The 13610-nt window shown below is 59.0% G+C and overlaps 1 protein-coding gene across 1 annotated transcript in view; it reads right to left on the bottom strand.

Moving 5' to 3' along the window:
* ADGRB1 (adhesion G protein-coupled receptor B1) overlaps positions 1 to 13610 on the bottom strand; it is a 59371-nt gene that overhangs the window by 27425 nt on the left and 18336 nt on the right. Inside the window, exons 13-16 of the mRNA XM_081117053.1 lie at positions 13385 to 13528; positions 12828 to 12903; positions 12530 to 12632; positions 11438 to 11481 (exon numbers count right to left, since the gene is read on the bottom strand). Coding sequence (XP_080973179.1) covers positions 11438 to 11481; positions 12530 to 12632; positions 12828 to 12903; positions 13385 to 13528 — 367 coding nt within the window. The remainder of the gene's footprint in view (positions 1 to 11437; positions 11482 to 12529; positions 12633 to 12827; positions 12904 to 13384; positions 13529 to 13610) is intronic.

The raw sequence follows: 13610 nt of genomic DNA, 5'->3' as shown, positions 1-13610 counted from the left end.
TCATTCCTCAGAAGGGGAAAACCCCACTAACCATAGAACCAGAAATGAGACCTGTGCGATGGAAGGAACAGGAAAGGAGTGTGGGGTCCTGGTGAGTCCTGGCATGCCCTCCCAGCGACAGCTCTCCAGCAGGGTCCTCCCGCACCCTCAGCCAAAGTTTATCAAAGCCTCACCTGGCTGCCATCTCCATCCCCCAGCACCACACAGGGCACGAAGCACAAAACACTAAGCCCTGACTGACCCCAGCTCCCACCACCACCCTCAGTCCCTGACTCCCACTGGGAGTGCCCTGTCTTCACACCTGGGTGTGTCACCTGCAGCCCTGCAGGTGCAAGCCACTGACCAGACACCAAGACAGCCAGGAGACAGCAAAAACAGTGCGTTTCAAGAAAGAGTCCTTCTGGCCATTCCCGTCTGGAGACAGAGCACCTCCCTCTCTCAAGCTGACCAGCCTGTCGATGGCATTAGCTGTGTGGCTGCTCTTAAGAGCAGGACTCTATGGCCAGCCAGTCCTGGGTTCAAATCCCAGCTCTGCTCACGACTTGACCCAGTCACTGACAGGTCAGGCCTCCACCACCCTCCTCTGAGTGGAGGGAGGAACCAAACCCAGGTCTGCTGGCTGCCTGAGGGCTGCTGGGAGGACCAGGAGGGGATAACAGCCTGAGGCCTGTGGTGAGGGGAGCAGGCTGGCTGGGACCAACAGCCTGGCAGGTTCCCAGCCGGTGTTGGCGGGTCTGCAGGGCGCCAGGCAGACAGCTGCCTGCCACCTCCTGGGAGAACGCCAGCCCAGGCTGGTGGCTGACCCTGCAGGACTCCTGCTGTGGGCACTAATTAGTTTATCAGCCTCCTAGAGGAAAGGAGAGAGAGGGGTGGCGCCCACTGCGCTGAGACGTGGGGCCAGGGTCTGCTTCTGCAGCCTCCAGCCAGGGAGGGCACGGGGACATGCCCGTCCCTATACCACAGAACAAGCTGGCCACTGGCAGCCCAGGAGGTGGGCAGCTGCTGGTCCCTCTGTAAGCTGCCTGGACCTGGAGGACTGCAGGGCAGACTCCCTGGCCTTGCGTCTCCCGACTCCAGCGTCCCTTGTTGGCCTGTATCAGAGAGCTCGCTTGGCTCTGGATATGCAGCACAGGCACAGGGACCCTCTTCTTGCCCCCTTCCCTACTTCGATATTAATGGCTTCTTTTGCATTTTATCAGCTTCTGCCATAACCCTCAGCTCAGCTGTGTGGATAAAGAAGCAGAGTCTCAGAGAGGTGGTACACGTGCCCAAGGTCACACAGCAAAACAGCAGGAGGACCAGGTTCCAGTTTTCATCTACTCCCAGATCCACAACATCTGAACCACTGGACTGAAGAACAGAACAGGGTAAGCTAACACCAGCCCAGATAGAGGGGTGGCCCCCTTTAGGTCCCTTCCCAAGCCTAAGGGGGGGCACTCAGTCAGCGGAGGTTTCCTGGGGAGTCACTGGCCTGAGGACCCTCACTTGCGTCAAGGCACACCCTAACCTGGGAGAGGCCAGGAAATTCTCAGCCTGTGTCCAACAAGACCTGTAGAATGCATCCTCTCCTACTCACAACAGCTGGAAGTTCTTCCTCATGTCTGACCATAGTTCTTCCTGCTGCAGGGACACCTGTTCCCATCTCTGTAGCACAGGCAGGTTGTTTCCTCCTTTTGCCCACAGCGACCACTCCGCACATGGGAGACCATTTGCCATCTCTTGTCTGAGCTTCACAAACTTGAACTATCTGGGTCACAGAGCAGCCCTCCCCTCCAGGCCCGAAGAATCTGGGTCAGTGACACCTGCTTCTCCCTTGCTAGGTCCAGGGTAAGAGAAGGAGCTAGGGTACTAGCACCTCCAGGGCCAGAAGGGCAGGGAGCCGGGGGTTAGACCAGGAGTCCCTTCTTGCCTGAGTTTAGGGGCGATTGAAGGGGGCCCTGGGCCCCTCAGACCAGGGCTCTAAGGGCAGGGCCATGCCTCCCCTGTCAGACCAGCTGACCTGCTGGGCCTGGCCTGGCTGGCTCCACCTCCACGGCCACAGGCATGGCTAACTCCTAGACTCCTGCAGTGAGGCCTGTCCCTGACACACACCTCCATCCCGCAAAGAGCACTCCCACCTCCTGCCTGGTTCTCCCATGACAGTCAGGCTCTGCTCATGGCTTCCAGGTCTTCCCCTGGGAGGAAAGGACTGGGCTGGTCTTGCTCAACCTGCTGCCAGCACACCAGTGGGAGTAGGTGCCCAGGCAGGACTGAGCAGCAGCCCCTCTGCCCCTCTAACCTCCCACTGCCCACCAACAACCCTAAAGCCTCTGTCCCTCTAACCTCTCACTGCCCACCAGCAACCCCGAAGCCTCCTCTGTCCCACCCTGTCCTACCTACAGTGGACCCATTGGCAAATTGACTGGCCTTCCTTTCTAAATGCACTGAGAGTCCAATCACTGCTCACCTCTCCGAGGCCACCGTCATGGTGGGACCCTCTGCTGGTACTTCCCTGGCTACTGAGGCCGCTGCCCCGTTGGCCATCACTCATCCTTGACCTAGGCCAGCACCGTCACTGGCAAATGTCAGGCCATGTCATCTGCTCAAAACCCTCACACAGCTCCTCACTCAGAGCAAAGGCCACTCTGCCCTCAGGGACCCACAGGGTCCCTGGGGATTGGCCCATCCTCCCTCGCTCAACCTCCACACTCTCCCCAAGAGTGTTCCCTTCTGGTCACACACAGGCTATAAACTCCACCTCTCTGCAGCTCTCCTGCTCCCCCAACCTGGCAGGCCCCATCCTGTGCAGACCACCACCTCATTTCACCCTTGTCACCCACTGCAGGACCACAGCCTTGTCCCTATGTCCCAGGTGAGGGTGGCTCTGAGAAGGCAAGCTAGCTCTAGTCACTGGCTGGCCAGAGTGGAGTAGGCCTGGGCCCCCCTATCTCAGCAGCCCCGCCCCCCACCGAGGCACTGCCCAGAGGCCCAGGAAGGTGGGAGCCGAGGAGTTGGAGGCCCTGGAAGGAGGCTCAACCTGTGGCACCCCTGCCTTCCTGCCCCCTGGCCAGTGCCCAGATAATGCTTGTCCAGCCCAGCCCAAGAAGGGGGAACTGGACAGCCGAAGCCTGTACCACTCTTGGGAAAATACCTCCTGGCAACTCGGAGCTGAGCTGCCTCCCTGGTGTAGTAGACGCGAATGCTTGCTCCTCATGCTGGGCAGGGAGATCACAGGGACACAGTGCCCACTGCAGGGCCTGGCACACTCACGGGACATCGGGGCAGTAACACAGAAGGCCCACCAAAAGCCCTTGCCCCCCACCGAACCAGGGCCTTCACTGTACTCATGATGCCTCCCACCAGCCCACGAGGCAGGTGCTCTAACTGGACTATGCCCATCAGGGTGCCCTGCAGTTTGAAGGCTAATTCACACTGGAGTGCGAGTGACTCAGAGGTGTCCTCCCACACAGCAGAAAGAAGCTGGAGTGGGCACAGCACCCTGCAGTGGGAGAACAGGGAGTGGGCAAGGAGTCTCTGTAGGCAGGGGCTGCTGGGAGGCCCTCCAAATATCTCAGGCTGGCCTTCAAGATCCTCAAGGGGTTGTGCTCCCTAAACCAACCATCCCAGGCCCAAGCCCTGCTACATCATGCTTTCTTATCCGCAGTACCCACCTCTCACCTATTGCCTATTGCCTTCTGAGCTGTAGATCAAGACTTGTGCTGGTCTCCTCTTCCAGGGAGCCTGCCCAGAGAACCTGTGAATCCCTGAGCAATGCACCTGACCCATCTATCAGCTCATACCCTGTTGTTGCACTGGGCTCCCCACTCGGGGTCCTACCTTATGCAGCAGCCAGAGCTCATCATGACCCCCCAGCCCCTTTGGCCCTGGTGGCCCTGCCAGCACAGGTGAGCCCAGATGGAACCATAAGTGACCCAGAACATAGGTGCCTCTCCTGCTTCCAGGCCTTGATCTCTGGCCACATGCCTTCCTGTCCATTGGCTGACTCAGTCTCATCCTTCAGGGCTCCCCAGTCATTGCTACCTCCAGGAAGCCTCCTCAGCCTCCCCCTCCATGCCCAGCCCCATCTGGCCGCCAGCTCTTGAGAACCCTCAGAACAGGCCATGTCTGCTTCCCCAGGGCCTTGCCCAAATCAGCTCCATCTCCTCTTGGTTCAGGTTCTGGGAGCAATGCCTGTGACCAGGAATCTCTGGGGGGTGGGTACCTGCCTGGTCTGGGTCTTGCTGAGCGAGCTGCCAGGCAGGTACCCACCCAGAGACCCATGGCCTTTCAAGTCTGTGACTCTCTTGGAATTGACAGTGTCTGAACCTTGCTCAGCAACTCTGGGTCTGTGACCAGGACCTCCAGGGTTTCTCATGTCCCCACAATCCAAGATGCCAATCTCCTTGCTCCCGGCACCACCACACTCTGAGTCAGGGCTTCCAGCCTCAGGCCTGCCCTGGGCTGGAAACTGGGCCCTCCCTAGGGTCCAGCTCTTCTCCTGTCTCAGCCTGCTCAGCTGGGCAGGGCCACAGAGGCCCAGGGCAGCCTGCCAGGTAGACCAGGCTGCTGGAGAAGGTGGGACCCTGGGTTCCCCAGCCCCACAAGGAAGGGATGGGCCAGGGAGGGCTCGGGTCCTGCCGACACCACTCCATCTTCTGACTCCTCCAGTTCAGAGGCCCAGACCCAGGGATCTTACCTTAGCCCTTTGCCCTTGCTCAGAACGTCACCTGGCGCACCTCCAGCCCAGGTCTGCCTGGCCTGTCACTCACCCCTGCTAACTGAGAGGCCACTGCCCCAATACCCACACCCCTCACACTCCAGCCACTGGTACAGCTGGGGATCAAGCTGCTATGCTCACTCATTCATTCAGCAAGTGCCTCTCTGGCCTGCCTGTGCCAGCCCCTGTGCTGGGCACTGGGCACCCCTATGGGCACTGCACTAACTAGCAGATCCCCAAGCTCACCACCCATGACACCCAGCCCAGCCTTGCCTCCTCCAAGATCGCTGTGGGCTCTCCCCAGGTCCTCTCTGGCTCAGTGTGTGGTCTGGCTCATTGTCAGTGCCATGGGTGCATCCTGGTTCCCATGGGGAGGGACCTGAAACTCTCCTAAGAGCTGAGCCCACCACCTTAACTGTCACCACACCTCCACCTTCACTGCTATCACTGAAACTACCACCAACATCAAAACACCACCATCAACACCAATAATACAATCACTGCCATCACCATCATCACCACCACCACACAGTACCACCAGCATGACCACCAGCACCATCACGTCACACTACCAACAACATCGTTGACATCACCACCACCATTACACTATCAAGAGCACCACAGCATCACTACTATCATTAAGAATGACAGACATGTCCTACCACCAGCACCACCGTCACCACCAACACTGCCGCTACCCCCACAACACACCCATTAATACCACCATCGCCGTCACCATCACATCATCATCGCCAATACCAGTATCACATCACCATCACTGCTGCCAACTCACCACACCAATACCTTTACATTATCAACACCACCACCACCACCACCCTCTTCATCAACAATCACAGCAGCAGCAGCACTGCCACCGTCACCATCGCCACTGCCATCAACATCACTGTCAACAGCATCGTCACCAGTGCTGTCACTCTCACCACCCCACCCGTCAACAGCACCGACAGCACCATGCCCACTGCCGCTGTCACCATCACTCCTGTGTCTCTGTGATCACCGGTATCACCTCCCCTATCAGCAGCGTCACCATCACCACGACTGCCATCACCTCCTCAGAACCAGCACTGTGACTGTCACTAGGACCAACACTAGCTGGCAACCTTTATCACCAACATTCAAAAAGCATTTACTCAGCACCTGCCACATCTGGGAGACACTGTGTAGGCAGAGCAGGTCTCACCACCGTCCCCATCAACCATGAGATGGAACTCGGGCAGCTAATCATCTTCGTTCATCACACCCCTGACCACCAGCCCACTCCCCAGGCATTTCCCAGTTCACCTGACTCCCAAATGCCCAGTCACCTCAAGGGCATTCCACCATCCCCCTGCTTCTGGATGCCCTTGCACCAAGGCCAAGAAAGGAGACTGGACACCCACAATCACTCTCCTTCCTGTCAACTTTGAAGTCCTTCCTATGTCTACCCCATATGCAACCCTCCCACATCCAGAGTCGGCTCCCTATAGTTGAAGACAGCTAGTCACTGTCCTCCCAATACCACCAGCAAGGATGCAGACCTGGGGAGCTGGGTCTTGAAGCCCTTTCCACCACGCAGAACAAGTAATACGGAGTAGAGGGCAGCAAGTGTCGGGAGTGAGGAGGGCCACCCGCATGCCGCACAGGATTGTCCCTATGACACAGACCCTGCAGCCAACCCTGCCCTCCCAGGCCTCTTCGAGGTCACTGGGGCATCTATGTGAAGGAGTCTGGTGGGCACTGCAGGATCAAGACCCATAAGACCTCCTCTTGGGAGGATGAATGGGGAGTGGCTGAATGCTCAACGTGGTAGGCCTTTGTTACAAACTCACAGAACTCTAGCACATTGCAAATGGATGGACAGGTGAATGGATGGACGAAACCCCTGCCAGGAGCACCCTGAAGCACCTCTGTGTGCCGGTCAGGCTCAGGCCCTTCCCAAGTGTCCCCTCTTCTGTCCCCACATCAATCCCTTCCTGCATCAAAGTGGTCCTGGCGGACCCCTTCACCCCCCCTTCCTGGCACTGCCTCGTGAACTCAGCACAGACCCACTCACCCACTGGAGCACCTAGATGTGAGGGGCACAGAAGTTGGGAGGCCCAGGGGCCAGACAGCTGGAAGTGGCCCCGTGGGAAGATCATGTGCCTTGACCCCCTACACCAAGATGCCCCCTGCCACACTAACATGCCTAGACCTCAAGCACACTTCCGTGGCATTCCCACTGTGTTCCCGGCACAGGACCCCCTTTCACTGCTGAAGCCCCTCTGCAGACATGCCTCCCAGGCCAAGCAGCAGCTCTTCCCAGCAGCAAGAGCACAGGCAGGCGAGGGCTGGGCAGAGCTGGGCAGCCTCTCCCTCTGCCAGTGCCTGGGAGTTGCCTGGTGGGGGCCGGGTGAGGGTCAGGGCTGGGTGGCACCTTTCTGTACTGGGAGGTGGTGGACACTCATCTTGCCCATCACAGTCGAGGAAACTGAGGCTGGGGCTTCCACAGCCTCAGGTGGGGCCCCCACATTACTGGAAGTGGGGAATAGGGAGCAGAGACACGAATATATGGACTCCCCGAAAATGGGGTCTCACCTGAGAAGTGAATGAGTGGGGACGCAGGAAAATGGGCAGGACGGCCTCCCCGAGCAGGCGATGTTTGGGGCCGGAGAAGACTGAGGGCACAGGGACAGGCAGGGCTGAGACTGCCAGCTGGCACTGAGGAGGGGAGCAGCGAGGGCGCCGTGGGGTGGAGGGCAGGGCAGGGATGTTCGCTGCCCCATCCCGGGTACAGAGCGCAGTGGTACCGTGACCTTGTGTCGTGACCTGTGTTCCCTCCAGCTCCCAACCCTGCAAGGAGGCAGGTGGGCTGCCTCAGAAGCCCCTTGAGGAGAGCAGGCTCCTAGTGGGCCCCTGCCAGGCCCTGCTGCCCCCAGGGACAAAATGGGGGGGAGAGAGAAGGGCGGAGGCTAGGTGGTTAGGTGACTTTGCCTAGAGCAGCACATTGCCCCTCTTCCACCCCAGCCCCCCCCTCAGGTGGGGGGAAGCAGAGCACATCCCCCACACTCACTGAAGGGGCTTCTGTGTTGGGCCTGTCCCCCTCCTGGTCCCTGCCTCCGTCAGGAGCCAGCTGGCCTGGGAGAAATTGGGCTGGGAACCGGCCGCTGACAACAACTGGAGGACCCTGCCAAGTCTCCCTTCCGCTCTCCAGCCTTGGCCGGCCCCCTCACTGCCCTCTCCAAGGAAACCAAGGATGGGGGGCAAGGTTCTTAAAGGGACCAGGACATGCACTTAGGCAGGGTCTGCAGGGAGGGTTCCAGGGTTGGGTCCAGAGTGTCCCCAGGATAGCTGCACCAGTCTGGGCCCTCTGTGCGCCCTGCAGTTCTGGGAGCCTGCGGCTGGGAAACAGCACAGACCACAGTGACCCACGGGGCACCCTTGGGCTTACTGGAGAGCACTCAGCCTCCGTCTCCTCAGCCAGGCTGAGAAGGCTTGTGGGAGCAAAGTAGGCGGATCTGGAGGTGCCTGGTGAGGGTGAGGCCTCTGGAAACGGGTCCACAGAGTGTGTGGGAACGTCATCCTTTATACATCACACCTTCTGTCCCAGTCTTAGAGAGTAAGGGTGCTGAAAGCCCCTTAGTCAGGGAAACCCCTAACCTGGTTGAACATGAGCCTGTTGCAGGACTTCTCAGAGCCTTTATGGTTGATGCGTGCGTGTGTGTGTGTGTGTGTGTGTGTGTGTGTGTGTGTGAGAACCAGGAGTACATGGTGTGCTGGACATGGAACCCTGTCCTTCTGAGATTCCTCATGGGGTTGGCCTCTGGCAGAATATCCACCTCCTGCAACCCTGTAAACCCTGGCAGAGCAGAGCACTGTAGAGGGCATCTGGCCTACACCAACATCCTTAGGCTAGGCCTCAGTTGCACCATGTTCAAGTGAGGCAGAGCAATGACTACTGAAGGTCATGCCAGCTCAGATTCTACATTCTACGTAACTGTGGATGACTTGTTTTTAAAAAGGAGGTTTGCAGTGCAAAGCATCTGGGACTTCCTATAGTGCACGACTCAGGGAGCTGTCCTTTCAGGACCACAGACCTTAACTTCCAGGCTGTGCTCCTGAACTTCCTCACCCCCACCGTCACTCACCAGTCCACCCTTTCACCACCCATCCTCCACCCTCCCACCCTCCCCCACCCACCCATTCTCCACCTATTCACCCATCCATTCACTGACCATCCTTTATCCATCCATCACCCACCCATCCACTCTGCAAGGACTCCGCTTTCTCCCACTAATACCCGTGCTCCCCAGACCCTCACTGCACTGCCATGCTGGTTGGCAGTGTTGAGAGGCCCTGAGCCATGCTGTCAGCTAGGTTAAGGTGTGGGTGGCTTCAGTCTTCGGACTGAGAGGGTGGTATTTGATTACATAACACGGCTCCTGGGGCAAGGGGTCTCCAGGGGTCTGTCAGGGCCTGGTGTTTACAGAGCGTGAGATGATGTCTCCAGTGTGGATGCAGAGTCCACGCGTGTGTGTGTGTGTGTGTGTGTGTGTGTGCGTGCGTGTGTGTGCGCCTGGGTGAGGCAGGTGCAGGGCCTGAACTGTGGGTGGAGTCCTCTGACTCATCCTTTCCAAGACGAGTGTGTCACATACTCAACTATCCCATGTGGTTGGGAGAGGAGACAGCCCTACAAGCTTATGACACACGTGTAATTATGTATGAACATGCAAAGTTTGTTCCAGATGAGACACAGGGCCAAAACTCATGTGTGCCCAGGGTCAGGGCTCAATGTGTGCCCAGGTTTAGGGCTCAGTGTGTGCCCAGGGCTAGGACTCAGTGTGTGCCCAGGGCTAGGGCTCATGTGTGACCAGGATCAGGGCTCAGCGTGTGAACAGGGTCAGGCTCTGTCCATGTCTAGGGTCAGGGCTCAGCCTGTGACCTGGGTCAAGGTCAGTGAGATTGAGATCAAGGCTCCGTCTGTGATTAAGGTTCAGCTACGGGGGATAGTTGTGGATTAGGAGATCACTATTTCACCTGACGGTTACTGATGGATCTCACCCCCCACCCCACACACATGACCCTGCAGACATGTGAGGCCTCTTCTCTCCTAAGCACATGCAAATACAGCTCTACTCCAGCACAGACCTGACTCCTGGGCGCACCGGGGGAAGCCAGGTCCTCCGATCACACTGGGTCACCCAGGAAGCCCTTGGTTTCCTGAGGAGCCAAGGGTGAGGAGTGGTCCCATCCAGCCATGGAAGGATGCGCGGTCCAGCATAGTGCCGGGGGTGGGGTGGGCTGAGTAGCTCTCCCTGTCCCTTACCCATTAGCCTCCCTCCCTTGTGGGCCTTGAGCTGCCCAGCTCTGGATCGGATGCCTCAGCCCCACTCCTGAGCTTGCAGCTGGACCACAGGCCTCTGAGAGCCTCACGGGCAACAGGCACAGTGCTATGTGACCTCTGCTCACACATCAGCTCCTCAGAGGTGCTTCCGTGGGCCCCTCCTGCTACCAGGCCCACATGGCTCCTCTTGTGGCACATGGCATGACCTGACATTTTCACACGGCTCTATGTATACGTTCCTGCTTGATGTCCCTCCTCACTGAGGGCAGAGGAGGCCGAGGACCAGGGCTTCCTCAGCAGTGATCACTGAGGGGGGGACGGGTGAACGGGTGGGTGGATGATGGCCCCTGACAACTTCCAGAGCTCCTGACACAGCTCCCACAAAGCGCCCACACCCTTCAGCCTGCCTTCTGTATCCACCCCACCTGCTCTCTAGTTATTGTTCAGGCTCTGCCTCCGCCTCTGCCTCTGCCCTCCTCAATGCTGGCCACGCCCGGAGCCTTCCCCGACCTCCCAGGACACACTCGTCACTGTGCTGCCCAAAGCACAAGGAGGGGCTCAGTGAACATACCCTAGGCCCAGGCCCAGCTGAACACACTCACCCTCCTGGCTTGGGACGGTGCCAGGGCTGAGTGGGGGTGGCAGTGACAATGACTCCTAGTTTCCCACTGACCACACCTCCCCAATGCACACCAAACCCCTTGGGGGGCAGAACCAACCCCCGCCACGCCCACCTGGCCCATCAGGATCTAGCACCAAGTTACTCCTGTACTTTCTCCCAAAATTCCGACCCTTTTCCACTCTAGTGGCTGCTCCCGCTTGGGGGTCTTTGCACAAACTTCCTTGTGGCTAAGTGAGGCTTCCCACCTCCCCCTTTGCCTCGCCATGTCTGGGGGGACATCGTGCTCTGGGGTGCCCACACAGGGCCCCGCGATCCCACATCAAGCCCAGCCAGTCCAGCCCCATCCCTGCAGGGCACGGAGCAGGCACCCGGCTTGTTCTCACTGTGCTGCAGCCCATGACACGGGAGGCATCAGTAGGGGCTGGACGAGGACCTGGGCCGGTGATCCGAGGAGCCCCTGCTGCTGCTTCTCATCTGATCACCCCAGATCTCTGATCCCACACCAGCTTCCCAGGGGTCTGCCCACTGCAGGTGGGTGGGCAGGCTTGTCACCTGGCCCAGGGCTGGAGCTTCACAGCCCTCTCCTTCCCGACTGTGGACGTCCCTGGGAGGGGTAGGAGAGAGGCTAGTGGGTGCTGTGAGGCTTCAGAGCCAGACTTGGGCATGGACAAATCGTGGGAGACACAGATAGACTGGGGGACAGTGGCCAGAAGAGGAAGCTGCACTCCTGTTCCCGCTGGATCAGTTTCCCCAAAAGCCCACCCCGGGGCCCTGAGGTCACCAACCCAGATGAACTTACACGTCCGTTTCATCCCACAAGATACACGTCTGGTTGGTGGTGCCCTGGAGAGAGGGGGTAGGAGTCAGGGCCATCTGCCTGCCCCCTCGAGCCCCGCCCCAGGGTCACTGCAGGGTCCACCCACAGGTGGGCCAGTGTTCTGCTTACACTGTCCCTCCAACAGACCGGCATTCAAGGAGGAAACTGAGGCCCAGAGCAGGGAAGAGATCGGTGCAGACCCCTCACCCCACCCCCACTGTGTGGCCTTGGGCAGCGCCTGTCCCCTCTGAGCAGGGCTGGACAGCAGTGGCAGAAACCCATCTCTGGATGCCCAGATGGCCAGTCAGCTTCATACAAAATGGGGTAGCAGAGAGACCTCTCCTGGGGAGCCCTGAGGGGCGAGTAAGTGAAGGTCAGGCTGGCACAGGGAGGGCCTCAGCGAACACCCCCGTCCCGTGGGTCACAGCATACCCGCCCTGGGATGATAGGGGTGCGAAAGGTGGGATGTTCCAGGCATTTAGGGGGCAGCTGCTCTAAACACTGGTGGGAATTACTCAGTCCTCACCCAACACTGTCGTTCACAGTTGATAAAGGAGGGAGCCATGGCACAGAGAGGGTGAGCAACTCGCCCAGGGCACACAGCAGGAAGAGGCACAGCTGGTTCTTCCTACAACCCTAGCCTAGGGTTCGAGGTCTGGTGCTGCCCTGTCCTGGCTGGGTGACCCTTGGGCTCCTGGGCATCTCAGCCTAGCCTGATAGAGAGCTCCAAGGAACAGGGCATGGAGGAGCCTGAGACCGGGGCAGACTGGCCTCGGAATGGGATGGCTCTCTCTCCTCCATGGGAGCAACCAGGTGGACAGGGACTGGGCTGCAGGGGCTGGGCTTAGGCAGAGGCGTCAGAGGTGGGTTAGACTTTGGCTCCCACATCACCCTGCTATATGACCCTGAGCGAGTCATGCCACTCCCCGAGTCTCCGTTTCCCCACTCATTATTTGGGGACGAAAGCAGCTCTCTTATAAGGCTGAGGGTGACATCCCCACCCCCCACCCCACACACAGGGTCAGAGAGGAGGGGTCGCCCCCACGCAACCATGCGCACACGGAGGGCACTCACGTTGTACATGTGGGCAAACTCAATCTCTAGGGGTGTGAGCAGGGAACGAGGGGGCGGCTTCACTGTTACAGAGATGACCTTGGAATTCAGGATGGTTGTGTTCCTGGGGAGAGTCAGCAAGCAGAGTCAGGGTGGCAGGGAACCCCCTTTGTTAGGGCCGTGGCCCCAACTGTGGAACCAGGCCCACTTCTGGCCCCCTTTCCTGAACGCCCACCCACGCCCCCCAGTCCCACCACCTTAGCTTCTCCTGGCTGGCCTCCCCCACACCTCAACCTCCCATGTGCCCCTTGGTGCCTACCTCTGAAGGGCCAGGAGGCTGCCCAGGTTCCGGTAGAGCACAGTGCCCACCACAAACACAGATGAGTCATCAGCCTCTGGAAGAAAGCGTGCCAGTCACCCTCCTCCCAACTGTCCCCAAGGCTGGACCCCAGGAGACCCAAGCCCCGTGGTTGGGTCCACTCCCACCACGGATAGTGCTGCAGTCAAAGAACTGGGGTGACTGCCTAAGTCGCCCTAAGTGACCCTGAGAGCTGAGGACAGGCAGAGCACATCTTCCCTTCCTGGGAACCAGAGTTGACTGCTGTGTCACTTCAGGTAAAACCCTGTCTCTGCCTACAATGAGGAGGTTCCTTCATCCATTCACCAAAGATTGCCTGGAGTGTCCCAACACAAGGAGGGCAAGGAGGGCTTCCTGGAAGAAGGGGAGACCTTGGGAATACTGAGAAGAAACATGGATGCCACCCTGGACCTAGAGGCAACAGGCCAGATTCCAGAAAGACCTTCCCAGAGGCTGGACCCTCAGGCACTGGGGCCCAAGTCTCCAATGAGGGTCCTTCCGCATCATGGGGCCCTCACCTGCCAGCCCCGTGGAGAAGACACTCTTAGACACAGTGACCCTGTCCTCCGGCACCTTGGCCCAGTCGCCTGTGGCCCGCCAGCCCTTCATGGGGAAGCTGATGTCCGTGGCTCCACTGGCGGGGAGCTTATGGATGCTGAGGACTGTGGTGAGAGACAGGTGACAAGAAGCAACAGAGACAGAGGCAGGGAAACAGAGACAGGGAAGCAGTTACGTGACAAGGAG

This window comes from Miniopterus schreibersii (assembly GCF_964146895.1).
Source record: "Miniopterus schreibersii genome assembly, chromosome: 17".
Taxonomy (NCBI): Eukaryota; Metazoa; Chordata; class Mammalia; order Chiroptera; family Miniopteridae; genus Miniopterus; species Miniopterus schreibersii.
This window is presented reverse-complemented; position numbering and strand designations above follow the sequence as displayed.